The sequence below is a fragment of the Diceros bicornis genome, chromosome 4 (genome assembly GCF_020826845.1).
Source record: "Diceros bicornis minor isolate mBicDic1 chromosome 4, mDicBic1.mat.cur, whole genome shotgun sequence".
Lineage (NCBI taxonomy): Eukaryota > Metazoa > Chordata > Mammalia > Perissodactyla > Rhinocerotidae > Diceros > Diceros bicornis.
This window is the reverse complement of record NC_080743.1, coordinates 60,423,668-60,448,721: the sequence shown is the minus strand read 5'-3', so window position 1 is coordinate 60,448,721 and position 25,054 is coordinate 60,423,668. Positions and strand designations below refer to the sequence as shown.

General features: G+C 52.2%; 1 protein-coding gene across 5 annotated transcripts in view; it reads left to right on the top strand.

Annotated features, from left to right (window-relative positions):
• Positions 1-23,572, top strand: part of ARHGEF11 (Rho guanine nucleotide exchange factor 11) — a 103,586-nt gene extending 80,014 nt beyond the window's left edge. For 2 of the 5 annotated variants that reach the window (XM_058539502.1, XM_058539499.1), the window contains 24 exons: positions 1,095-1,118; positions 2,311-2,455; positions 2,761-2,857; positions 3,667-3,696; positions 7,303-7,429; positions 10,194-10,373; positions 10,464-10,511; positions 10,725-10,912; positions 11,230-11,376; positions 11,687-11,766; positions 11,901-12,026; positions 12,630-12,747; positions 13,611-13,789; positions 14,399-14,474; positions 14,666-14,833; positions 15,689-15,779; positions 16,540-16,665; positions 17,112-17,173; positions 18,125-18,343; positions 18,692-19,054; positions 20,168-20,263; positions 21,162-21,409; positions 21,633-21,822; positions 22,394-23,572. In XM_058539502.1, coding sequence (XP_058395485.1) covers positions 1,095-1,118; positions 2,311-2,455; positions 2,761-2,857; positions 3,667-3,696; positions 7,303-7,429; positions 10,194-10,373; positions 10,464-10,511; positions 10,725-10,912; positions 11,230-11,376; positions 11,687-11,766; positions 11,901-12,026; positions 12,630-12,747; positions 13,611-13,789; positions 14,399-14,474; positions 14,666-14,833; positions 15,689-15,779; positions 16,540-16,665; positions 17,112-17,173; positions 18,125-18,343; positions 18,692-19,054; positions 20,168-20,263; positions 21,162-21,409; positions 21,633-21,822; positions 22,394-22,452 — 3,187 coding nt within the window. In that variant the 3' untranslated portion in view covers positions 22,453-23,572. Of the gene's footprint in view, positions 1-1,094; positions 1,119-2,310; positions 2,456-2,757; positions 2,858-3,666; positions 3,697-7,302; positions 7,430-10,193; positions 10,374-10,463; positions 10,512-10,724; positions 10,913-11,229; positions 11,377-11,686; positions 11,767-11,900; positions 12,027-12,629; positions 12,748-13,610; positions 13,790-14,398; positions 14,475-14,665; positions 14,834-15,688; positions 15,780-16,539; positions 16,666-17,111; positions 17,174-18,124; positions 18,344-18,691; positions 19,055-20,167; positions 20,264-21,161; positions 21,410-21,632; positions 21,823-22,393 lie in introns of all 5 variants that reach the window. The other 3 variants (XM_058539501.1, XM_058539498.1, XM_058539500.1) reach the window with 2 other exon arrangements.
• Positions 23,573-25,054: the final 1,482 nt, after the last annotated feature.

Here is a 25,054-nt window from a genome sequence, read left to right as displayed (position 1 = left end):
TAGATGAGATCACACAGGGAGGGAATATTCTTTGAAAACAACCCTCTGACCTTAGCCAGGCCCTGAATCTTTTGGAGCCTTCATTTCCCTAGTGGTCAGATGGCTGACTGACCACTCCAGGTATCGAGGCAAAACCTGACTGAGCCTATTCTGAGGTCACAGGCACCACAGAATTATATGGGATTATTGACAGCAGAGGCACCCCACTTGTAGTGGTTTCCATTTAAAGCAATGAAACTTTGATCTCATTAAATGGAGTATAATACGTGCTCATGGGTTATTTTGTGATTTAGATGAGGTGATACGTGTAAATAGCTTAGAACAGTGCCTGGCCCGTAGTAAACACTCATGTTAGTCGCTGTTACCATTTACCTCTTTTATTTATTTATTTATTTTTATTTTTTTATTTATTTTTTTGTGAAGAAGATCAGCCCTGAGCTAACATCCGATGCCAATCCTCTTTTGCTGAGGAAGACTGGCCCTGAGCTAACATCCCTGCCCATCTTCCTCTACTTTATATGGGACGCCGCCACAGCATGGCTTGACAAGCAGTGCGTCGGTGCACACCCAGGATCCAAACCTGCGAACCCTGGGCCACTGAAGCGGAGCGCACGCACTTAACTGCTGTGCCACCGGGCTGGCTCCGCCATTTACCTCTTTTAAATAGATTTCTTTGAATCAGGTCTCAAGCTATTTTCTCTGCTCTCTCACCTCTTGCCTCAGTGTCAGCCCGATGCTCCTAATGTAGTTCTGGGTGGACACAGGGAGGAGCCTCTTCCTCCATAATAACTTCAAAAGCTGAAGCAGACACCAAGCTGGAGGCTGTACGTGCCACATTCCCCCTCCTTTTAGCTGGAAGGACATCATCATCATCATCACCGTCACTACTAATTGAGTCCTTCACCTCCTGAGCCCCAGGCTGGCTCCAGAGCTGAGACCAAGAGTCTAAGTCTGGCCTTTTATCATACTCCTCCCTTTTCCCCTCCCAACCCTGCCTTCCTCTAGGAAAGAACTTACCCTCCTCCCAGGCTCTGCACAGGCGGACAAGCCTCTGCCTTTGCAGTCTGAGTCATCTGTTCTTTCTTTTGTTCCAGGTCCAAATACGAGGAAGACAGGAGGTGAGTGAGTCTGTGGTGTGGTTGCAAGGTGGGAAGGAGTAGGGTTCAGCTACTGTGCCTTCCATCTCTGCCAATCACAGGGGAGTCCTTAGCATCGTAGGCTCACGTAGGACCATGGTCTCTCCAAGTTTAGTTCCCAGCTGTCTGTGTGACCATAACACAACAGGACCATGAGGTCCAGGGCCCTGGTGCTTGGGGATCACTGCCTGGGACATGGGTCTGCTCCTCAGTGTGAAGACACTAAGCTGCCCTCGCTCCTGACCTACGCAGACCTGGCCTCCTCTTCTCCAGCCAAATTAGCCTTGTGTCTCCCTTGCTGCTTCTTTCTCTTAAACCACCTAAAGAAGTGACGGTGATAGAGTCAGCCTGTGTTAGCAGCACCTACAGAGGGGAGCTGGGGAACAACACGTTTCCTCTCTGGGCACATATTATGATTTTTTTTTTTTTGCAGCCTGTGTACGTATCTCTCTGTTTCTCAGCAGCTAATGTTAAGATGAGTATGCATTCCCTGAGCACACACACACTTAATAAGGGAAAGGAGATGGGGTGGGAAGTCTGTGTAAGAGGGAAGGAAAGCCAGGGCTGAGGCATTGGCTGCATTGAATCCACAAAGTGGATAATCTGTCTACTGAATTGAGAGCCAAATACATTTTTAAACACAGAGCTCTGGACAGCTTCATTTGTGGCAATTGGAAGCTACTTGACAGCTCCTCCTCATCTCTTTTTCTCTTTGTATTGGGGGGTGGAAGAGTGGCAAAGGCAGTCTACCTTGGCGGAGGCAGGTTGGCACTTCTCCCTTCCCTCTGCCCCCCACCCCCACATGTGTGCCTGAGGACGTTAGCTGTGGGCCTCACCCGGTCCTCCAGGCCTGCCCGTGGCTTCTTTGCTTACAGTTTAGGGAACTGACATGTCCTTCCACTGACCACCATCCCCTCACTAGAAAGAGTTCTGTTTAGGAAAAGAATACGGTTTCTCCTGGGAGTCCTGCCAGCCAAGACTTTAGCCAGCTTCTGCCTGCTGTGCCTTTTGAGTATTCCAGGCCTCCTCTGAATACCCTGACCCCATAACTATCCCTTCGCCCACCCCGGGTGGTGGTGAGGAGATTGTTTGAAGCAGGGTTCCAGCCCTTCTGCCTGCTGGCAGGGACATAACTCGGCCTTCAGATCCCCCACACCCGGCCTCTCTCTCGCAGTGCCCCCATGGACTTCGCCCTCAATACCTACATGAGCCATGCCGGGATCCGTCTTCGAGAGGCACGATCTTCCAACACAGCCGAAAAGGCCCAGTCTGCTCCTGACAAGGACAAGTGGCTACCCTTCTTCCCAAAGACCAAGAAGGTGACAGACCCGCCCTAGACAGTGTCCTCTCTTGGTGCAGGTCTCTGCGCTGAGGCCGACGGGGAGGCCATTCTGCAGTGATTTAGCTCATCTCGCTGCCTTGGGATGTGGACTCTGAGAATCCTGACTAGAGCAGCTCTCCATCCAAACCCAGGACAGAGCAGATGTGCTAGGTCGGGTACAAGCATGAGTCTGTTTTCCAGCTATTTGTTTAGGGCCAGTCTTGGGGACAGTGGCAGAATAATTAGTGGCCAAGCCTGAGTATCGGGACCTTCTCTAAACCCCAGTGTCTCTTGTCTCAGCAGAGCAGCAATTCCAAGAAAGAAAAGGATGCCTTGGAGGACAAGAAGCGAAACCCCATCCTCAAGTACATCGGGAAGCCCAAAAGCTCATCCCAGAGCAGTGAGTATTCGGGGAGCAACAGTCTCGGGCAGAGACCTCAGCCCCTTCACAGACCAGTATGTTGACAGAGGGTCTTTCTGTGGTTCTGGGAGCCGCAGGCCCAGACTCGGAGACTGCAGCTTCCTCTCAGTGCTGCTGCATTCTCCCCTGGCCACACAGCCAGTGCAGGCCCTCTGAGGTACAGATGACTGCTTCAGAGCCCCGGAGGCCGTGGATCCTGGTCCAGGGTCCCTGGGTCCTGGTCCAGGAACTCAGAGCCAGTTGTAGCTACTGAACAGCCATGCTGAGGAATTTTTCCCCTTGGCAAAATTGCTCTGTTGACAGTAAATGCCCTCTTCACCTTCATCCGTGGGATTTATCTGTGCTTCTGAGGTCCCGTGTGTTGGAAGCAATTATGGGCCCTTGGTGGGGAGTTTGAGTTACTATTAAGCAGAACTAAGCAGAAAGGGGGTAGGTTTGGGACTTGGAGGTTTCCCTACTGCCATCAGTAACCCAAAACTCATTGATCCTGTCATTGATCTCTCCCTAGCATTGTGTCATTTGTCTGGAAATTGCTGCTGGCCCTCCCAGTCAGTATCTTAAGCCCCCAGTATTAGCCTTGGGAATCTGTGAAGGCCATAGGGTGGGCCTGCTGCCTTTTCTGAAATTGCTCCTTTGGGAGAAGGGGGAAAGGAGGGGACTCCGTTAGATCAGCCCTGATTTTTGCCACTGCCTTTCATTTTCCAGCTTGATGTACTTTTTGTTTTGACTCTTGAAACATTAATTTGACTTTTCATGGTTTACTTTTGTTTTTGTTTGTTTTCTTTTAGCATTTCATATTCCCTTGTCCCCTGTGGAAGGTAAAAGGACCATTTTCTTTGGGTTTTTCTTTGCATTAGCCTTGAGTTTCCATCTCCCAAATCCTGCCTTCCCTTCTTCCCTTTTCCTCCTTCATCTTCTCCTCCTATCCTGCCCCTCTTTCCTCCCTCCCTTTCCTCACTCCACTTCTCTTCCATGTTCCTCCTTGTTGCAAAAGCTGCTCTGTGACGCAAACCCCTGCCCAAGGGGCTTTCCGGCCTAACCCAGGACTCCACCTGCCTAAGCCAGGCTTCCAGGGCCGGGCACTCCTCCCCGGGGTGGGGCATGGGGAGCCCTTCCCGGCCATTGGGCAGAGGGCTGCCTTCTAGTTCCTCCCGAGATTGTTCTGCAGCCTGAGACGTTTCTCTTTAATTCTCTCACCTCTCCATGAACGAGGCTCCAAGTCCGGGGTTCTATATAAATGAGGGAAACCCTCACACATTGAAGTATCCTGCACAAGTTCCTCAGATTTTTGTTTTCAATTGAAGTAATAATAAAAATCCTCATTTTTGAAGGTTATGAGGGATTTTTAGTAAATAATGGGTCTCTAACTATTTTTCTTTGGGGTATTTTTATTTATATCGTCTACTTTGCTTAAGCCCTTTAGCACAGCACCTTTATTTCTTTTAACTCTTAATTGCCAGCACTGTGTAACTTCAGCAGGTAAAAAAGGACCCTAAATTATCTTAGAGTGCCTAATATCTTCTAGAATCTATGTATTAAGATAGATGATAGATAGATAGATAGATAGATAGATAGGTAGATAGATAGATATAAAATACACAGTAACCCAGAGAAGCTTAGAACCTAGAATTGGACAAGTTCCTTTCCCCTCAGTGAGGTCCATATGCATACAGTCAGGTGATTAATATTTCCTACGTTCTACAATAAATCTATGGAGAGAAATAGTAGTGGGATGCAATCAGCAAGTTATTCTGTGACTAGAATTCATTTTATCTAAAAGTGGCAATTAAAAATAATGATCTTCAAAATTATTTTTAAAAGTTATTAAATTCCTAGACTCATTATGCTATTTTAAACAATGAAAATAAAGAATTATTGAAAAAATGTTTATAAAACATGGAAAAAAGAAAAGAATGGCCTTGAAACCCAGGCCCTTAGTTCTTAACATGTACTTGCTCCTGTCCACCCTGCCCAAGGAAGGCATGGAGCAAGCAGCCCAATCAGAGACCGAGCAGCCTGAGAAGGGACAGGAACGCCCAGGGTGGAGTTGCTGATCCCAAGGGCAGGATAAGGATGCTGGGTATCTACCGTCTCTTTAAGTCAGATCTTTCTGTTGTGATTTCGTGGTTTGGTTTGGTGTTAATTCCCAGGACATCAGACAAATCTGTATCCATATCTCAAGACCAAACACCCACCAAAGCTAGAAAGCTCAATATTGAGAGTTTTGCCACTTAGAATCAACTGTTGCCCCTGTTTATTAGTGATAGTATCTGATTGTTAGTAACATCTAATCTAATTTTATTTAGTTTCATTGTCATTCAGAGAATGGAGGAAGGAGAGCAAAGGCTACCAGTGCAACTTTGTTCTTTTTAAAAATGTGTTCCTTGCTACCTGTTTTTTCCCCTGTTGCTCTGGGTTATTCAGTTTTACCAGATCTCAGGGCTACACCTGTTTCTTATCACAGCTAGGGTGTAACTATATCCCGAGAACAATTGGGCATTTTCCAAGTGGCCCATGGGAGAGGGAACAGTGGACTCAGCCTGGCTTTCTGTTATAGGATGTTCCCAGGCTCCCCCATTGTCACCCGGCCAGGGCAGCCCAGGGCGGTGGCTGCACAGCTGGCCCTGGCTCCGGCAGTTGCCCAAGGCCCAGATGCACACTCAGTCTGGAACAAGCAGATCTGGCCCTAATCTCCAAAATGGGAGTGATGGTGACTGCCCCTGCTCCTAACACACACACAGTCATCTGTTAGGCAGTTTTCGAAAGATATTACCCTAGCTACCTGCCTACAGGATATGAAGTTGTAAGCTTTGAAGAAACCAGCTAAATGTTTTTCTGTTCCTTCTGGCTTGGAAATTTTCTTATGAAACTCAAGTTTAGATACCTAGGGAGATTTCTAAGTTTGTATATGTAGATATCAGAATCTCTAAAGCATGCACGGAACTCTGGTTAGTATGGTTAGGATCAGGGCATAGCCCCCTGGGGTATTTATCTTGCTTCCCTAATCCCACTTATCCTTCCCATTGGTCTCAGACAGAGCAGCATTTCTAGCCCAACTCCTGTTGTAATATCACTGGACCTGGAGCTGAGCTGGTTGACTTTGCAGATGACAGCCACTGAGCCCCGGGCATGCATGTTCTTCTCCAGGGTCTCAATGTGGCATCATGTGTGCCTTTTTTTTTTTTTTTTTGAGGAAGATTAGCCCTGAGCTAACATCTGTTACCAATCCTCCTCTTTCTGCTGAGGAAGACTGGCCCTGGGCTAACATCCATGCCCATCTTCCTCTACTTTATATGTGGGAGCTGCCACAGCATGGCTTAACAAGCGGAGTGTAGGTCCACGCCCGGGATTGAACCTGTGAACCCTGGGCCGCTGAAGCGAAGCCCGCGAACTTAACCACTATGCCATCAGGCCGGCCCACGTGTGCCTTTTTACTCTCTTACCTGCCCTCTCTGCTTCTTTTAACAAGAACAGCTCTCTTTCGTCTTAGCTTTGAAAAAAGACGAGAATTTGAATGCCAGAGAGTGACATCCCTCCTCCGTTCCTCCTAAGCACCCCCTCACTGGTAATAAAGGGTCTGATTCTTTATTGATAGAGACCAGAAGTGGGGGGAGGGAGCGAGGGCAGAAAGAACAGGAAGGAGAGTCAAGGAAAAATAGAAATAATGAACTCTAAAAATAATACAGATTTGAAAAATGCTTGATAAAATTTGACAACATGGCCAAATTACTGTAGTTGTGTTTTTGGTCCTCCTGGCTTTTTTTTTTTAACCTGTTTGTGGCGCTTGGGAAAAACCTAGTCATGATTTTCAGGCAGAAGAGTCATTGTAATAAAGAACGTGAGAGCCAAAAGAAATACAGGCATACCTCGCTTTATTGCGCCTCACAGAGGGTTTTTACAGGACCCTCCACCAGCAAAAAGATAACGACTCACTGAAGGCTCAGATGATGGTTAGCATTTTTTAGCAATAAAGTATTTTTTAATTAAGGTATGCACATTTTTTTTAGACATAATGCTATTGCACATTTAATAGACTACAGTATAGTGTAAACATAACTTTTATATGCACTGGGAAACCAAAAAATACGTGTGACTCACTTTATTGCAGTATTCGTCTTATTGCAGTGGTCTGGTACCTAACCACAGTATCCCCAAGGTATGGCTGTATCCACAGAAATGTACTTCCAAACCCTCTCATTCTGCATATGAGGAAAGAGTAGACCAGGAAAGGTAGAGTGACTGCCCAGGCCATACTGCATGTTAGTAGAAGGGCCAGGCCTAGAACTGTCTCCTGATTCTCAACCCCTTCTGTTCTCATCCATGCTTGCTCATTACTCTGTCTGCTGGGCTAGAGGGTAGCGAGGGCCCAGAGGATTGTCCCTGAACAGAAAGCAGAGTATCCTTCATTACCTTTCTGCTTCCAGTCAAACCAGGCAATGTGAGGAACATCATTCAGCACTTTGAGAACAACCAGCAGTATGATGCCCCAGAACCTGGGATGCAGCGGCTCTCGACAGGAAGCTTTCCTGAGGACCTGCTGGAGAGTGACAGGTAGCAGTGGCTGGATGGGTTTGGCCAGCTGCCCAGGAAGCAGAGCAGGGGCTAGGTTTGGAGATAGGGTTTAATTCCAGCTACTTTATCCCTCTACTAGACCATAGGCTCCCACTCTAGAACACTCTCCCCCTCCCCCACCCTTCCTGCCTGGTGTCTTCAGAAGAAGACATGTGGTGGTGATCAGGCCAGCGGAGGAGAGAGCAGCGCCCTTGACCTCCCAGCCCAGGAACCCTGTGCTTTTCCAGTTTCCTTTGCATTCAGCCCCTAGCTCCTCAGCAGCCTCCATCCCAAGAATGAGCTAGATTATATTATAAAGCAGCTAATCAGGAAACCCTACATGCCAAGGAGAGAGAAGCCTAGAAGGGGGCAAAGAGAAGTCCTGAGAAATAAGGAAGTCAGGCCAAAGACAGTCGTTGCCACCCAAGAAGAAGAGAGCGAGAGACAAGGTTCTGCCAGTGCTTTAAAGGTGGATGATGTAACTTTGGCATCAGATGTCCATCTCAGCAGACAGATTCAGAGTTCATCAATTCGAAACGAACTGCTCTTCCCTTTTTAAGAAGAAAAGGGGAATTGAGGCTGTGACGTCTCTCACATTCTCCATCTTTGGTCAGGTTCTAATGAGAACCCTTCTCTGGTATTGAAGCACTCTTGGACTTGGTCTTGACTGTGGCATGATAACAATCAAGTCATGTCTAAAATTCTGCCACCAACACTTAAAGCAAAAATTGCCTAGAGTCAGAAATATCCTTGCAAATTCCTTAAGAAACCCTTCAGGTATAGTAAATGTAGCCTCGTGTATACGAAAATAATTCTTACGTACATTCAAATGTGAACCACTGAGCTGCACTAAGGGCAGGCACAAAGGCAAGTCAATATGTAGCAGCCTGGATAGTCAAACCCTTTACCTCTGAAATAACTCATTAGCAAACCATAAGTCAGACATTCCTGCTCGTTTGCAGGGTTACTCTTTTCTGTTTATATTAAACCTTTATAAGCTCAATACTTATTAAAAGATTTTGCCATAGTGAAAATTAACAAATATTAAGGAAAGATAAATATTGGATTTGTACTTGGGTGAAAGGTTGAGCTCTAATATTACTGGGTAAATTAAACATAAAAATTACATGATTGCTGTGGTCGGCATGATCTTACAGATGTATCAAATACACAATTATAAGATATAATATCAACATTTTGAGAAAATATTTGAGACCATTTGCAAACTTGTATTCTTGAAGTTGCCAGGTGAATTTGCCCTAAGACATTCACTTGGATCCTGAATCTGCTCTCAGCAAAAGCCTCTGGATTTGATGATTATAAGTTCACTGGCAACCTTAGAAGAAATAGCGTAAGCAGCACAGTGGGTCAGAGGTTGTCGTAGGTACCTAACAGGAATGAGAAGGCCCCAATTCTAGGAGGCAATACTCTAGGAATTTTTGACCAGAGGTGGGTTATGTGCCTCACTTCCTGGTGAGAGCATTGCTCACTTCTTGGTAGCTAAAGGAAGGTGCTCAGCTCTGAAGCCCCAGTAACCCCACCGGATGAGGTTTGTTGTGTGCAAAAATGACCCAGTAAGGGCACTGGTGAAAAGTGTTTCGAGTTAGTCTGGGTTGGAATTGTTCTAACAGACTTCAGGGGGTGAGTTCAGTGGGGATCGGCTGGCAATATGGTTCCTAACCCTGTGGACAAACTCTCGGACCCCGCGGGGAAAGCTCCGTTTAGATCCTCTGGGATCCAGAGAGACTTGATGAATGGAGACCATGGCACTTGGCTCCTTCCCTGCAGCACCCTGCTGTGCTATTAAGAGCTCTCCAGACCTCTCCAGGCCTTCTGTGGTGCTGGAGGCCCACAGGATGAGAGAGCAGGATGTAGTAATAATGTCAGCAAAGAACCAGCCCAGCGGGACCATGGGGGGAGGCACGATCCTGGAGCAGCTAGGGGTCAGAGATGCCAGCTGTCTCGGGACTGATTCACTACAGGATTCAAAAAGAGCAACAGCTGGTCGTCAGTATCTCATCAAGCCCCAGAGACATCCAGTGGCCAAGCATGGCAGTTCAGGGAGCAGGCTCCTACCTGTCAGTAAACAGGCTCCTGTAAGCACCCCCTCCCAAACTGGTCTGCTCTCAAGAGGGGAAACAGAAGCTTAGGAAGGATGCTATCAAGATAAGAATGGAAGAAATCTACGTCACAACTAGAGGGGTAGGAATCCAACAGCAGATAGAATTTTCCGACAGACAGTGTGGAGAATGCTAGAATGAGTGTGTGAAGATAGTGACTCTACTTCCCTCTGAGAAGATCTTGTAAAAGGAGAGATCCACCTCAAGCAGCTGACTTGTTTCAAAGCAGAGGGCAAGATGGACTGGCCATGAGACGGCCCCAGGGCTAGGGAGGGTGGACCTTGTAGTCCCTGATGAGGGACTTCAGTGTCCAGAGCTTTCCTGATGGGGGCTTGGGGTCTTTGGCACCTGGACACACCACAAGTCTGATTGTTAGTCCCAGATTTCACCTTCCTGCTAGGATCCCTTCCTGATTGGTCACGGGGAAGATGAGAGACTCTGTCCATCAAGCCAGGCTGGGGGAGGGAGGAGTGTGTCGAGCAACAAAAGTGGTTTGTCACTGAGAAGCATCCGTCACCCGGGTATTTGGGCCTTTTAGGGGTCAGGTAGAGAACCTGCAGCATTGAGGCACCCTTGAGATGGGGCAGCAGATAAAAGCTGGCCAGGACATAAGATCCCAAGGTCTCTTGCCCTTCCCACCCCAGCTCGCGCTCAGAGATTCGCCTGGGCCGCTCTGAGAGCCTGAAGGGCCGGGAGGAGATGAAGCGGTCTCGGAAGGCAGAAAACGTGCCCCGCTCTCGCAGTGACGTTGACATGGATGCTGCTGCGGAGGCTGCCCGCCTCCACCAGTCAGCCTCATCCTCTGCCTCCAGCCTCTCTACCAGGTGAGCAGGGCTCAGGTGGCTCAGCCCACTGATATCTCAGGGGCAGGGGCAGGGGCAGAGGGTTGCTGAGAGTTGACATTCTCTCCACAGGTCTCTTGAGAACCCCACCCCTCCTTTCACCCCCAGAATGGGCCGCAAGTGAGTGATGGTATCGTCTCTGTTTAGTGTCTGTGTCCCAGCCATTCAGCTGCTCCCCCTAACCCTGAGTGGTGGATTGGGTGTTCCTCTCCTCTTCATGGCCCTCTGGTTTCCCACGGGCCTGGGGCAGGCAAGGTGGGCAGGAGAAGGAAGGACAAACACCATGTGTGAGGTCTTCCTCCAGTTGAGGCTGAACTGCCCATTTTCCCCCAGGAGCATTGAGTCCCCCAACTTGGGGTTCTGCACAGATGCCCTCCTCCCCCACCTCCTAGAGGATGATCTGGGCCAACTGTCTGACCTGGAGCCAGAGCCGGACGCCCAAAACTGGCAGCATACGGTGGGCAAGGATGTGGTGGCTGGGCTCAGCCAGAGGGAGATTGACCGGCAGGAGGTCATCAACGGTGAGAACACATTCCACCTCCCCCCACTTCCACTGCGACTTGTGTGGGAACAGGCGCAGAACACCTATGATGCAAAGGGTAGTAAAGACTAAATAGGGTGGGGCCTAGGGACAGGAGCAGATCTGTGTTGCTGTCCTGGTAAGGGCCACGTCAGTTCTAGCCCCTGGGGTGGGAGAAACGTTGATGTATGATCTGAGACTGGCACTCGGTTCCCCCAAAAGTAAAGTGGGCGTTTGGGGATCAGGGTAGTGACTAGATACTTGCTAATCTGATTTCTCCCTGTCTTTCTACCCCTCCTTGTCACAACTCCCTCTCAGAGCTGTTTGTGACAGAAGCTTCCCATCTGCGCACACTCCGGGTCCTGGACCTGATCTTCTACCAGCGAATGAAGAAGGAGAACCTGATGCCCCGGGAGGAGCTGGCCCGGCTCTTTCCCAACCTGCCTGAACTCATAGAGATCCACAGTGAGGAGCCTGTCCTCCCCGTCTGCCGACCTCCCCCCTCCAGACTCCTTCTCTGGCTAGCCTTCAGGTTTCCCTTCCGGTTTTGCCCACATGCCAGGACCTCCCTGAGTAGATAACCCTTGCCAGTCCTCTTTGGTGCGAGAACTTGACGTATAACCTGAAACCAGCATTCCAGTTCCCCCAAAAGTAAATTGGCCCCCAGACTCTTCCCCACAGCACTGCTGTCAAAGATCCCTTTTCTCTTGGTCACAAAGGGTCTGGCAGTGCAGCTCAACCCCAGGCGTTTCTGTTTCTTCTCTCCTTGCCCCAGATTCCTGGTGTGAAGCCATGAGGAAGCTCCGGGAGGAGGGCCCCATCATCAAAGAAATCAGTGACCTCATGCTGGCTCGGGTATGGTGCAAACTCCTGCTTGGAGGAGATGGGTGTCATTACCCACGGCTAGAGGATGTGGCAGAGGAGGAGATGGGGAGAGACGTCCCAGGCGGGGGTGTGATGCCTGGGCCCATGTCCATTCTGCCTCCCAGTTTGACGGCCCCGCCCGGGAGGAGCTCCAGCAAGTGGCCGCTCAGTTCTGCTCCTATCAGTCCATAGCTCTGGAGCTGATCAAGACCAGGCAGCGCAAGGAGAGCCGATTCCAGCTCTTCATGCAGGTGTGTCCTGGGCCGCCCTTCAGCCTTCCCTCATCGCCACTAAAAATTAACCAAGTCAGTCATATCTCAGTAAGACTGGGAGAAAAAAAAGTTAACCAGGTTCACCAAGGATCTCCTGAACTCCCCTCCTTCTGGCTCCCAGCTCCAGGTCTCCCAGCTTCTTTTCTCTACCAGGGAGGATAACCCGGCAGCTCCCATCCACACCCTCCCCAACACCACCTCTCCAAAATCACTGACACGTACCCACTCCCAAGACAGAGCCCACTGTTGGTTGAAAAGAACACTGGATTAACAGTCAAGCCCGGCTCACCTACTAGTACCTGTGTGCTCTTAGATGGGTCTCTGCTTCTTTGTCTACAATGTGGGACAAATACCTGCTCTATGTAGCTTATTTGACCATCTCCCTTCCTTGGGCCATTGTCTCCCTGCCCCTACCAGCCTTTCCCTAAAGATTCAGGGAAGAAGCTGCCACCACTGTTTCTGAGTGACCATCTGGGATGAGGATCTGTTTGGCATTTTCACACCCGTCTTGGTCCTGAGCCCATAAGCCAGCTCCTAACCACAGGTTGACGTCTTCCTCTGTCTGTCCCTCCTGCCTTCTAGGAGGCCGAGAGCCACCCCCAGTGCCGGCGGCTGCAGCTTAGAGACCTCATCATCTCCGAGATGCAGCGGCTCACCAAGTACCCACTGCTGCTGGAGAACATCATCAAGCACACAGAGGGTAGGCCTTTGAGAGGGGCTAGCGCTGGGAGGCAGCAGCCCTCATTTCAGACCCTAGTTCTAGCACTGACTTGCTTTGTGAGCTTAGCAAGTCACTTGACCTCTCTGGTCTTCAGTCTCCTTCCTTTCCTTGTTGTGGTCAGTCTCAAAGAAGATAATGATTGTAAATGTGCCTTAGAAAATATAAGGTGCTCAACAGCAGGAGGAGATAAGGGCCACCTCTAGCCTATATGGGGCCTTTGTGCAAATCAGAGAAACGCCTCTGAGTGGACACAGGTTGGCATGTGGAGGGCACCTTCGCTTCTCTGATTATCGTTGGGGGCCATGGCTGGATTTCAGCCCCAGTTCATCCCCCCTGCTGGACACCTCTGTGGAGTGCACAAAAGATACAGCCATACGTGGTCCAGAGTAGGGACCAGGCTGAAGAAGGGGGTCTAGGTCCAGATTGTCACTGTCCCTGGGATCCTGAGCATCTTTTGGCATGCTCGAATTGGGGATGTTGGAGTCAGGGTATAGAAGTGTGAGGAACCTCAACCTGATTTGAACAGGTGTTCCTAGAGCACAGTCATTGCCATCCCCCTGTTCCCTTCCCATCCTGTTCCACCTCTGTAGAGCTGGTTGTGGTCTAGGCAGGAATCCCCAGTAGATACCTGTATCTTCACAGCAGTGGTGTGAAACACAAGGGCACTCAGTAAAAGTTGACCTTACACTTGGTCCTCGAGTTAGGCAAGGGTGGCGCATCTACACCCTTACCTGCTGGTTTGCAGGAGGCCAGTCCCCGTGACTATAGGCAGCCAGGTAATGTCAGACTCACAGAATTCTCAGGCAGTAGCCCCTCAGCACCTCCTCTACCCCGTTTGGCAGGTGGGACCTCTGAGCACGAGAAGCTCTGCCGGGCCCGGGATCAGTGCCGGGAAATTCTCAAGTATGTGAATGAGGCAGTGAAGCAGACCGAGAACCGGCACCGTTTAGAGGGCTACCAGAAACGCCTGGATACCACCTCCCTGGAGAGGGCCAGCAACCCCCTGGCAGCAGAGTTCAAGGTAGGAGGCAGAGGCTGCAGCATGGTCAGCCCCCCACACACATACTTCTTGGGCTCCCTAGGAGCAGAACTCTGGTCAGGCCTTGGAGAATCTTGGAGGTAGGAGACGGGCCTATCTGTGATAGGACAGCATGACAGGGCCTGCAATACACTCCCTGTTATCACCGTCACCCCACCCCTAGATAGACAAGGACAGACAGCCCCACCAACAAAGACTAGGTGTTAGACCTCAGCCTGGGAGAGCAGGGGATGAGAGTTAGAGCCTGAGGGAAAGGTGAAGACCATTTGGGAGGAGTAAAGCTGAAGGGATGGGCAGGTGAAGCAGAGAGTGACCTTAGGAAGGTTGCTGGCATGTGACAGGGGGTGGATGAGAAACCCAAGCCAGAGCCATTGGGGTATCCCCCTGCACAGCAGTGCACAGGACAGAGTTGCCTTGTTACTTATCTGTGTCATCTCCCCCGCCCCCTGCACCCCTGCCCCCGAATGTAAGGACAAGGACTGTTTCTTGTTCACTGATTCCCGGCACCTTAGCACAATGACTGGCACATAGTAGGTTCTCGAATACTTGTTGAATGAATGAATGAATGAATGAATGGTGTCTCCTTAACAGAGCCTGGATCTTACAACCAGAAAGATGATCCATGAGGGGCCCCTGACCTGGAGGATCAGCAAGGATAAGACCTTGGGTATGTGTCAGGGGAGTGGGGCCGAGAGAGTCTGTGGTGGGCTGGGCAGCGCCAGGGCTCTTGTGTCCCTGGATCATAAACCCTGGAACCTGGGCTCTAATGGGGTAGTAAGGTAGCCGGGAGGTACCCCGTGTGTTGATGAGGGATGAGTGGGTGATGGGGAACGCCTGACAGCCACCACACCCCTCCAGACCTCCACGTGCTGCTGCTGGAGGACCTCCTGGTGCTGCTGCAGAAACAGGACGAGAAGCTGCTGCTTAAGTGCCACAGCAAGACAGCCGTGGGCTCCTCAGACAGCAAGCAGACCTTCAGCCCCGTGCTCAAGCTCAATGCTGTGCTCATCCGCTCCGTGGCCACAGGTACCATGGGGAGACGGTCTCGGCTGGCCTGGGCCCCAGGGCCATGATCGCTGTCACTAGAGTCCAGCGAGCACTGGGTGATGCAGGGCTGATCTGGGGCCTTAGAGAGCTAATTGGTCTACCTGTGTTCCTTTCCTCCTATCCTGACCTATCTAAGCAGGAGGATGTGGTCCAAGATGTACCAGGATGATAGGTAGGATGGGGACCAAGATGAAGATAGAGAAGCTGGAACAGACAAGGTGGGATGAGGGCACCTAGGATGGGCTACAGACATCTCAGCAGGATTGGGAAGAATGGGATTGGGCAGAGGGGAGTAGAACAAGCCTTCGTGTTCACGGGTGACTTAGGCAGAGCTCGGGTGCAGAAGACTGAAGCGCCCACAGTTCAGCGCTGTACAGTGTACAGAGACATTTCAGTGACAAGTGGAGTGAGTACAAGAAAGAGTTCTGGAACTAGAGCCAGGCAACTGAATTCTCTGGGTTCGTTTTGTTTCTCTATAACATGGGTGATAGCTACCCTACCTCTTAGGGAGATCAAAAGGGATGATGGGTATGAGAAAGTTTTATGAACCCTAAGCCATGCATAGGGCATATAAACGTCACCCCTCACTGTTAGGGGAGCAAGAAGGTCATGGGGGTGACCGTGAAGATAATATTAGGGGTTCCAGAATTGCCTCTGTCCCTGTTGTAAATGAGTTCCAAGTGGTTCTGATGGCTGAGGTCTGTCCCATGCTGCATTCTTCATTTGTGTTGAGGGTCAGCGCCTCAAGACCGAACTCTGTTGTCCTGGCCCAGGCTGCTCTCACGCCTCTGTCACCCCCAATGCAGACCCTTCTACCTTCCTTTCCTCACACAGATAAACGGGCTTTCTTCATCATCTGCACCTCTGAGTTGGGCCCACCCCAGATATATGAGCTGGTGGCATTGACGTCATCAGACAAGAACACGTGAGAATTGATTGAGGGGTCACACGTAACTGCCGTCCCCTTGGGACCAGGGTGGTGTGTATGAGAACGGTGGGCAGTGAGGCCAGGGCTGGGCCCCAGAGTGGTCAGAGGACAAGGGTTGGGCAGGGAAGGGGGAGATGAGACAGACATAGAGGGGCTGTCAGGACCCCCATCCCTGCCCTGTAAGCCGGCCTGTGACAGAGAGGAGTCCTCAGCAGGCTCCCAGCCTTTTGCTTCTTTCATGTCTCTGGCCCCACTCCCTTCCCCTTGGGTTCTTCTTCCCTTTTCCCATCCAGCCTGTGAAATGTATGCATTCCTCTCAGATGTTTACCTCCAGGACCCTCATCCCCAGCCAGGTCATCCACCTACCCCGTATCCCCTGACAGTGGCCAGCCGGAGGTAGCGTGGCACAGAAGAAGGAGACAGGTTGAGGCAGACAGTTTCTTAGCCAGGGTTTTCATCTGTAAGACGTGGATAATGCCACCTCTTGGAAAGTTACTTTGAGAGAACAGATACAGAATGCTTAGCACAGAGCCTAACCGAGGGTTGGTGTTCGGTAATTGGTAGCTACAAGTAATAGAACCCCACGCAGCCACCAGACGGGACAGAGAGGAGGTAGGAACCTGCCAGGCAGAAGGTTGTGGGGGCAGGGCGTGGAGAAGGGCCTCGAAGCTCTGGGCAGTGGGGTCAGTAGGGGGAGATGCTGTGTGCCTTGGTCTTGTTCTCACCACCAGTCCTCTCTGTCCCTGCCGAGCAACAGATGGATGGAGCTCTTAGACGAGGCCGTGCGGAATGCCACCAGGCACCCTGGAACTGCTCCAGCGCCTGTCCATCGCCCACCCCCGGGCCCCCAGGAGCCAGCCCACCCGAGCCCCACACGCAGCAGGTGCTTAGCCCTCCAGGCCCCCTCATCATCCCCACTCCAAACCACTCATTTTCTGCTGCTTCCAAGCCCTTCTCCCCTGGGGATGGACAGCCTCAGTAGACAAATGTTAGCACGGACATGCCCCACATCTCTGCTTTCTGTCCTTGTCCGCTGTCCCCCCACAGCCCTCCACCTGGCTGTGGTGGAGACTGTGCCTGAAGTGGGGTGGGGGGTGTAGAATTGGGACCAGGAGAAGCTTGGCTGGCACCCACCCTCCCCCACAGGTTGCCAGCCAGACGGCAGGTGCCGAAGCCTAACACCTCGCCTCTTGGACCCTACTCCTTCGTTGCCCTTTCTAACTCTGGAGGCCAGGGTGGAATTACCTGACGTCACCACCTCCTGGCTGGCAGAGAGCCAGAGTTCCCAGCAGGTGACCGTCCCTCCCCCTTGGCTGTTTCTCCCCTCAGGGTGGGACTGGATGACTCAGAAGTGTTCCATGGGGAGCCAGAACCTGACGAGCTTCCTAGAGGTAAGTCCCCTGAATGGCCTTTGTGGGAGCCCACCCCAGTCCATTTTTTGTAGGCAAAGGTAGGGAGGTGGTCAGGTGTGGGTGTGGGTTGATGGGAGAAGTCCATCAGGGCCAGAGGTAGGAGGTCTGATGAGAAGAACAGAGGAAACGGGGTGAGGAGGAAAGAGTCTGGAGGAGAAAGGAGAACAGACTCGAGCAAGTGGAGACTAGCTCACTTGAACAGAGACTCCAACCCTGGCTTTCTGGTGGCAGGTATCTAGCAGTGTAGGAAGAGAGGGGCAGTCAGGCAGGGTCCAGGGGCCCCTCTTCCTCCAGGCAGGGGTTACTAATGGGAATGCGATGCACGAAGAGACTGCAAGGAGTGGGAGCTCAGAGGGCTTAGGGCACGATTACTGGGAGGGGATTGGCAGGGGCGGGAGGGTCCCAAACAGAATTCTCATTGAAGTTTTTTATGTGAGTAACTTCACGTCTTGGGTTTAGAGAGAAATCTCCCAGTCCCTTTTCTGTTTCTCTCTGCTTAGAATGCTTTTCCTCCTAACTCTCACACCTCCTGCAAGTCTTTGTACAAGTGTTATCTCGGCATCCATACACCACCTTTGACCACTCGGTTTAATGTGTAACCAGCAGTCCTGGTCCCACATGCCTGCTCGATTTTTTCTTCCTCCCTATAGCACTTCTCACCTTCTCATTTATTTAGATAATTATTTCTTTTATTATTTCTACATGTCCCTCCACTAGAATTTAAGCTCCACACGGGCAGGGATCTCTGTTTTATTTACTGCTGTATGCCAAGAGCCTGAGACAGTGCCTGCCGTAGCAGGTGCTCAGTAAACATCTGTGGAATGAATCAGCTGATGTTCCCTGCCCCCTGAATCCAACGCTGGGCATGGGATCAGCCCATACCTGCCCTCCCTCTTTCCCTGCCTTACTCTGTCCTCCCGTTCAAAACAGGCACTGGGCCCCAGCAGAGGGTCAAAGGGAAGCACCCAGTCCTGCTAGAGGATCCTGAGCAGGAGGGCAGTGTAGAGGAAGAGGAGGTGGGTGTCCTGCCTCACGCTTCCACATCCCTGGATGTAGAGAACAGGGGCAGCAGGACAAGGGACCCGATCCTCCTGCCCCTCCCAGGCCCTCTGTTCATGGAAGGACTCGCTGATGCAGCCCTGGAAGATGGTGAGTGCCCCGTGGACTCTGCCATCAGCCCCATCCCCCAGTAGCGTGGCCAGTGTGAACTGGCAGACATCTCCACACTCCACTTGCTTGAAGGCTCCCCTGGTTGTGCTTCAGGAGAGATGGATGCAGAGAGACAATTGTCGCTCCCCTTCTCTCCGCCCGCCCCCTACCACCACCAAAGCGGTTGGCCAGAGCCCTCCAGCTCCACTCTGTGACTGAGGAGGCTGTTTCACCAAGTTAGGGGTGGGGGAGGGGAGCAGCGACCCTCCTGCCACCTCTGTGCTCTCCCGCCGCTGGCGTGGTGTGCAGTCCTGTGCTGGGGAAGCCATCACCCTGTTTCCCCTCCAGTGGAGAACCTGCGGCACCTGATCTTGTGGAGCCTGCTACCGGGTCACTCTGTGGAACCACAGGCTGCCAGGGAGCCCGAGGACGACCTGACACCCACACCTTCTGTCATCAGCATCACCTCTCACCCCTGGGACCCAGGCTCCCCAGGGCCAGCTGCCACTGGGGGTGAAGGGGACAACACCCAGCTCCCAGGACCAGAGGGGGGCCAGCCAGAGCAGGAGGACGTGGCTCTCTCTTCTCTGGAACACTTGCCCCCAAGGACCAGAAATTCTGGGATCTGGGAGTCTCCTGAGCTGGACAGGAATCTAGAGGAAGAAACTTCAAGCACAGAGACAGCAGGAAGTTACAAAGTTGTGAGAAAAGGTAAAATAAGTTGGAGTGTCCACTGGGGAGACAAATGCCTAGCTTTGCTAGGGTAGAGGCAAGTGTTCCAAATGGCTCCTTCCTTCCCCCCCTTTACCCTGGAAACCGTGTGTGCAGGGGCTCGCACTGGATCTTGGGAGAAGGAGACATGTTGATACCATGCAAAGGCTTTGGGGTCGCACAGCCAAGGTTCAGAACCCTGTCTCTGTCACTTAATATCTGTGTGACCTTAGACAAAATTCTGAATCATCTCTGCACCTCATTCTACAATAGGAGGATATTACCTGCTGCCTGCATGCATCTACTCTCAGTACAAGTTTCTGCTGGTGTTCTTCACTGATCTTCCAGTCCTAAGGAAAAGACGAGGCTCTTCTTAGGAGCCTCATTCCCAGAAAGACACGGGCGATGCTCGCAGCCAGTCACTGCAGAGAGCAGTGATGATGGAGCTGGCAGTGTGGGGGTGGAGACGGCAGCTGCACTAGAGGTCGAGCAAAGGCGGGGGCGCTGTAGGACAAGGCTGGGAAGGCACATGGAGGGTAAGGGCGTGGGGAGGGTGCCCCAGCTTGTGGAATACTATGAATGGCTTTAAAACAAGAAGAGCCAAGACTAGCCAGGATAGGTGCTCAGGACAGGTTTGTCTGGCCAGAGCAGTGAGCCCAGGGGAGGGATGCCCCGGGCAGGGGGAGGAGGAAAGCTGAAGACAGGAGACTGATCAGGGGAGTGAGGCAGGAAAGATGAAATGAGGCGCGGAGGGTGCTCACGAGGGGTGGGATGGGGTCCAAGTCAGTGCTGAGGGGGTTTCCTAGCCTCCCCTAGTGCGCAGCTCTGCCTCCCTTTCCCGGAGCACTTTTCGTTCCATCTGCGCAAGGTCTGCCCTCTCTCCTGGGTTTCTGGGAACTGACCTTCCTTCTCTCCTTCAGTGAATTGGTGGAAAGTTCTTTGCAGCTCCCTGGGTGTAATCATGTGTGATCTTGTGTTCACTTGGTTCTTCCCTTTTTCTTTTTCTCCACCCCCCACTCCCCCTCCTATCTCCCTCTCCATCCTACTCTCTCTCCCTTCCCTTTCCTTCTCTTTCGGTCTCTGCTCTCCCTGGTGGTGGTGGTGTCGGTGCAGCTGAGGTGGCAGGCAGCAAGGTTGTCCCTGCACTACCAGAGAGTGGCCAGTCAGAGCCTGAGCCACCTGAAGTGGAAGGCGGAGCAAAGGCTACGGGTAATGAACTTCTCCTTGGAGCCAGAGACAGGCCAGGGCTGGAGTGCGGGACCTGTGGGGGTAGAGCTGGGCTTGGGAGTTGGAGTCCTGCCTGCAGGCAGACGGGGACACATGCCTGTACGCCCCCTCAGCTGTCTGGAATGGGAGGGGAGTAGGACGTGGGCCTCAGGACAGGGGAACAGACCCTGTGCCACCCACTTGGCAAGAGCTGCACAGGCCCCTTTCAGAGCAGTAGGGTTAGGCAGCCTGTGCTCAGTCATGAGATTGAGCGGGGAAGCCTAGTGTCCTTAGCCTGATATTCTGAGCCACCACTCCAAGGTCACCGTGAAATAGGCTTACCTGGCCTCCTAGGTTCCTCCGTGTGTACCCATGCTTACTGCTCTGTCAGGGACCCACTACATCCTTCCTCCAGCTGTCTCAGACCCCCCTCTGATGAGCTGAGGTGTTTCTAGCATCGTGAAATAGATGGCAGTGGGTCAGGGGATGGTGCTGAAGTTCATCAGCGGAGCTTGAGACGGGGCAGAGTGAAGGAAGCCGCTGCTGGCTCCTTTTCACAAGTGCCTGAAACCAGCCCACCACCTCTTTCCCCTTCCTTCACGGAATGGGAGCCACTCCCCTGCTCCCAGATGAAAGACGACACTCCTGCCACTTCTCCTTTAACTTCCACCACTTCCCCTGGTATGGGCCGAACTTTGCAACACTGCTATCTGGAAGGCTCTCTGGAGGAGGAGAGCTGTAGGAGATGGGTAGGCAGCGTGAGGCCAGCACGCTCTGAGCTCATCTGCAGGGCGGCTTCCCCGGTCCTGTCAGTCAGCACAGGGAACACCAAGGGAGCGGAGGATGGCTTAGACTTTCTCTCTATTTGCCTCCTAACCTCTTTCTCTTGCTGTGGGGACAGGGAACTGTTTTTATGTCAGCATGCCAGCAGGACCCCTGGACTCAAGCACGGACCCCTCAGGGGCACCCACGAACCACTCCCAGCCTGACAGCCTCCCCGCCTGGCAGGCAGAGCCTCCGCCCCAGCTGCCAGGAAGCAATGGAGATCAGAGGCGCCCCGGCCGCTCTCCCCCAAGCCTGGCCCTCAGGGACGTGGGCATGATCTTCTGCACCATTGAGCAGCTCACCCTCAAGCTCAACAGGCTCAAGGTGAGGGAAACGGGGCCTGGGTCCCTGGAGGCCTTCAGTGATGTGTGTGTCCAGGGGAGCCCTAGATCCTGGCCTGGCCTGGGGCTCTTCCCTCAGCCCGTCTAGCCACCCTCAAGCGCAGCCCCATCCCGAGGGCCCAGCACACATAAGAGAGCGTGGTCCCTCCCCCAGGGACCTTATGAACAGACGGATGAGAGCAGACATTCCCCTGCAACTCTTCTAGGACATGGAGCTGGCCCACAGAGAGCTGCTCAGGTCCCTTGGGGGAGAGTCGTCTGGTGGCACCACACCTGTGGGCAGTTTCCACACAGAGGTGGCTAGATGGACAGACAGCGCCCTGTCACTTCCAGCCAAGGAAGCCGTGGCCTCTGACTCCAGGGACAGCCATGCACTGGGGCCTTGCCCTGAGGGTGGTGAGTGAAGCCACTTCCCTCTTTGTACCTACCCTGGGGGAGAAGGCATCCAGCTAGGGAGCAAATGTCTCCACGCAGTGTGAGGAGAGAGAGGGTTCTGAGAAGAGGGTCTCATTTCCCCCTTACATACAGTTAATCCATTCCCTCAGCTTCAGAAAGATATAATTATAGGGAGGCCCCACAGAAACGCCCCTAAAATCTTAGAATTGAGCCCTCTATTTCCTTGGGTTATGGAGATAACAAACCAGAGGGAGCCTAGTCTCACATCTAAAATCTTTTAATGGCTCAGAACCAGATTGAGTGGGTCAGGGACATGGTGATGTTCTATCTCAGGGAGACAAAGCACATACCTACCCGTGGGTTTTGGGGGCTGATGAAACAAAAGTGGGGTTCAGTAGACAGCCCTTCCCAGGCCCCATAAGAAACTAGGGTTTCTGGAGGAGAATGCCTTGTCACAGATGGATGGCGCCAAAGGAGCTACTCATGAGCTTGAGGACTTTCCAGGCAAAACATAAGAGGGAGGCTCATCTCAGAGGCCAGCTCCTCACTGTCCTCCCTGCATCCTCCGCAGGCCCTGGAACCCCCCTGGAAGACAGCGTGGCAGAGGCAGCCACATCCCCAGGACTGTAACTGTCCAAACCACCAAATGCTCTGCGTCCCACTCCTGCTCTAGGGACAGGCCCGAGGCAGGGGCACAGGGTGGGCACACCCTAAACCTCCTCCCTGGGCAGAGGCAGTTGAGGAGATAGATCCAGCCAAGACCCGGGGGGGAGACCCGCATGTTGCTTGGTCTGCTCTGATCGGAGTCAAGTTCCAGTGTCTTTTTCCCTCCCTCAGCCCCCACTCCAAGGCCTCGTGTCTCCTAAGCATGCTGACTGCATCTGAAAGGCCCCCCGTCCCCCATTCGCGTGTCCACCTGTATGTGGGCGCCCTCAGACATGCAGGTGAAGGGAGGAGGCTTCTGTGTAAATGCACTTTCTTCCTCCCACCCTTTCTCCACAGGACCCCAAGGCTGAGGTGAGGGGCCTCCACCTCTCCTCTTTGACACTTTGGTTTCCTATAAATATGTATGTATTGTATGTGCATCTTTGTTATTGTAAATAACTTTGACCTTTTTTGTTTCTGTTCCTGGGGTGCTAGAGGCAGTTCTAGAAGGGACTGCTAAGAGAAGGGGAGGTTCACTTGGATCTCCTAGTTAACACTCAGCTCCAGGATCAGGGCCTGAAGGTGGAGCCGGCCCTGAGTGCCCCAGTCCCCTGTGGGCGGAAGGGTCTCCTGGCCTCCGGCCTGCCTAGCTTGAGAGCCCAGCCTCTGCGGCTCAGTGCCAAGCCACTCCCTCCCTCCCAGGACTTCTCATCTTCAGGGGAAATCTTACCCGGCCTGTGTCCACCTTTCCCCACCTTCCCTATAGAAAACCAGTGTATCAGGTACGGAGCTGAAAACCGGGCCCCAGGAGGTGAGCAGAGGGGGTTTGAATGCTGGAGTCCCCAAATTAACCAGGACCATCCTCGGGGGCCACCACAGCGTTGGCCCCTGTTACCATGTCCACTCCACTCCCCCACTGACAAATAGAATATACACACTGTGCTAGGTGTATATATACATATATATAAATATATATATATAATATATAAAATATAGATATGGAAATGACTGTTTTGCTGTTAAAATAATGTATACTCTTTTATTTTCTTCCTTTCATGGTTAAGATTTTTTTTTTTTAAGAAAAGTTAAATATTCTTCAACTGTGGTGGTGTATGTGTGATTCTTGGAACTGCTGTGATAAAAGATACTGTGGTTACTCCCTGAGAGGGTGGTTAGAATTGGATAGAGGAAACAGAAGGAAGTCCCTGCCCCCCGCCCCAGCATCAAGCCCCCAGACCCAGGTCTTGCCATATTCTCTCCCAAAGCTTCAGATGTGTGCTCACGGAACTGCTGTTGGGCAAACTGAGTTATACAGCCCCCGTGGCCCAAAACATGAAAAGACATTGAACTCACTTATAAACACACACACGTATATTCAGGGGAACAGAGGCCCCAGAGTAAAGAGTCCTCATGAGCTGCCCTCAGGACTTGAAAGGCAAAACATAGGGGGAGGGTCATCTCAGAGTCCTGGCCAGTTGTCACTGTCATCAGCCCTCTGCATCCCCCCGCAGACTCTGACATCCCTGGAGGCCATCATGGCAGCCACAGCCACATCCCCATCCCCAGGACTATAACCATCCAGACCTCCTCTGTCTCTGCCCTCATTGTTGGACTAAGGGACAAATTCTCTTTCAGCCCTAGCTAACTATCTAATATTCTCCCTCCTAAACCTGGCATAACGCTAGGCGCTGACCTCGTGAGCTTACTGTCTAGCTGGGCATCGGCATTAATACACAAGTTGTAGGTGATAAAGTGTCGGGATAAGGACAAGGGCCATCAGGGTTCACTGAGGCTGTAGAAGGACTCAGGCAGGGGTAACTGAGAAGCTGAAGTGACCGATCATCACAGAGCACCTGTGATGTGCTCAGTGTTGAAAATTCAAAGAGCTGATCCATTTTCCCTGCAGAAGCTCAGGAGCCAGCTGCAGAGTGGCGGAGCAGCAGCCCCGGCGGTCAGAGGCGGAGAGGCCTGTGGGAGCCATTGAGCCTCACAGAGAGGGAGTTCTGGGCAGGGAGAGCAGGTCTGTCGAGGCCCCAGAATGAGGGGGGTGGGGGCTGAGGGGATGTGGACCAGGTTAAATCTACCCAGAGGTGAAGGAGGGACACTTCTCTGGACGCTCCCTGTAGAGTGGACGTCAGCCCCTCAGAAGCCACCCCTGTGCTCTCTGGGCACAGCAGTAGGTTATCCCAGGGGAGGCAGCACTGAAGGGTAGAGACGCAGGGCCCCCAGCTCTCCTTCCCCCGGTGGCCCCACGCTGTCTGGGAGTCCCTGGTCTCAGGTCACTGGCATCTGCGGGCAGTGTTACTAGGGTTCATGTGTAGTGTGTGGCCTTCGCAGTGTAGATCTTGAGAGACTCAGCTCCCTCTCCGAAGTAGCCTGCCAACTCTGTACGTTTTCCTAAGCTGAGCCTTTGCCTCTCCTCCAAGCCAATCGGACATCTGCGCCAGACAAGGAGAAGCAGGAGGGGCCAGGTGGGGCACAGGCTCCATCCCTCCACCCTACCCACTCCTTTTCCATTTGGCTGTGCCTGTAGGTTACTAATCCCAAGTCTTTCCCTTCTGCCTCTGAGACCAAGGGCTGAATGCAA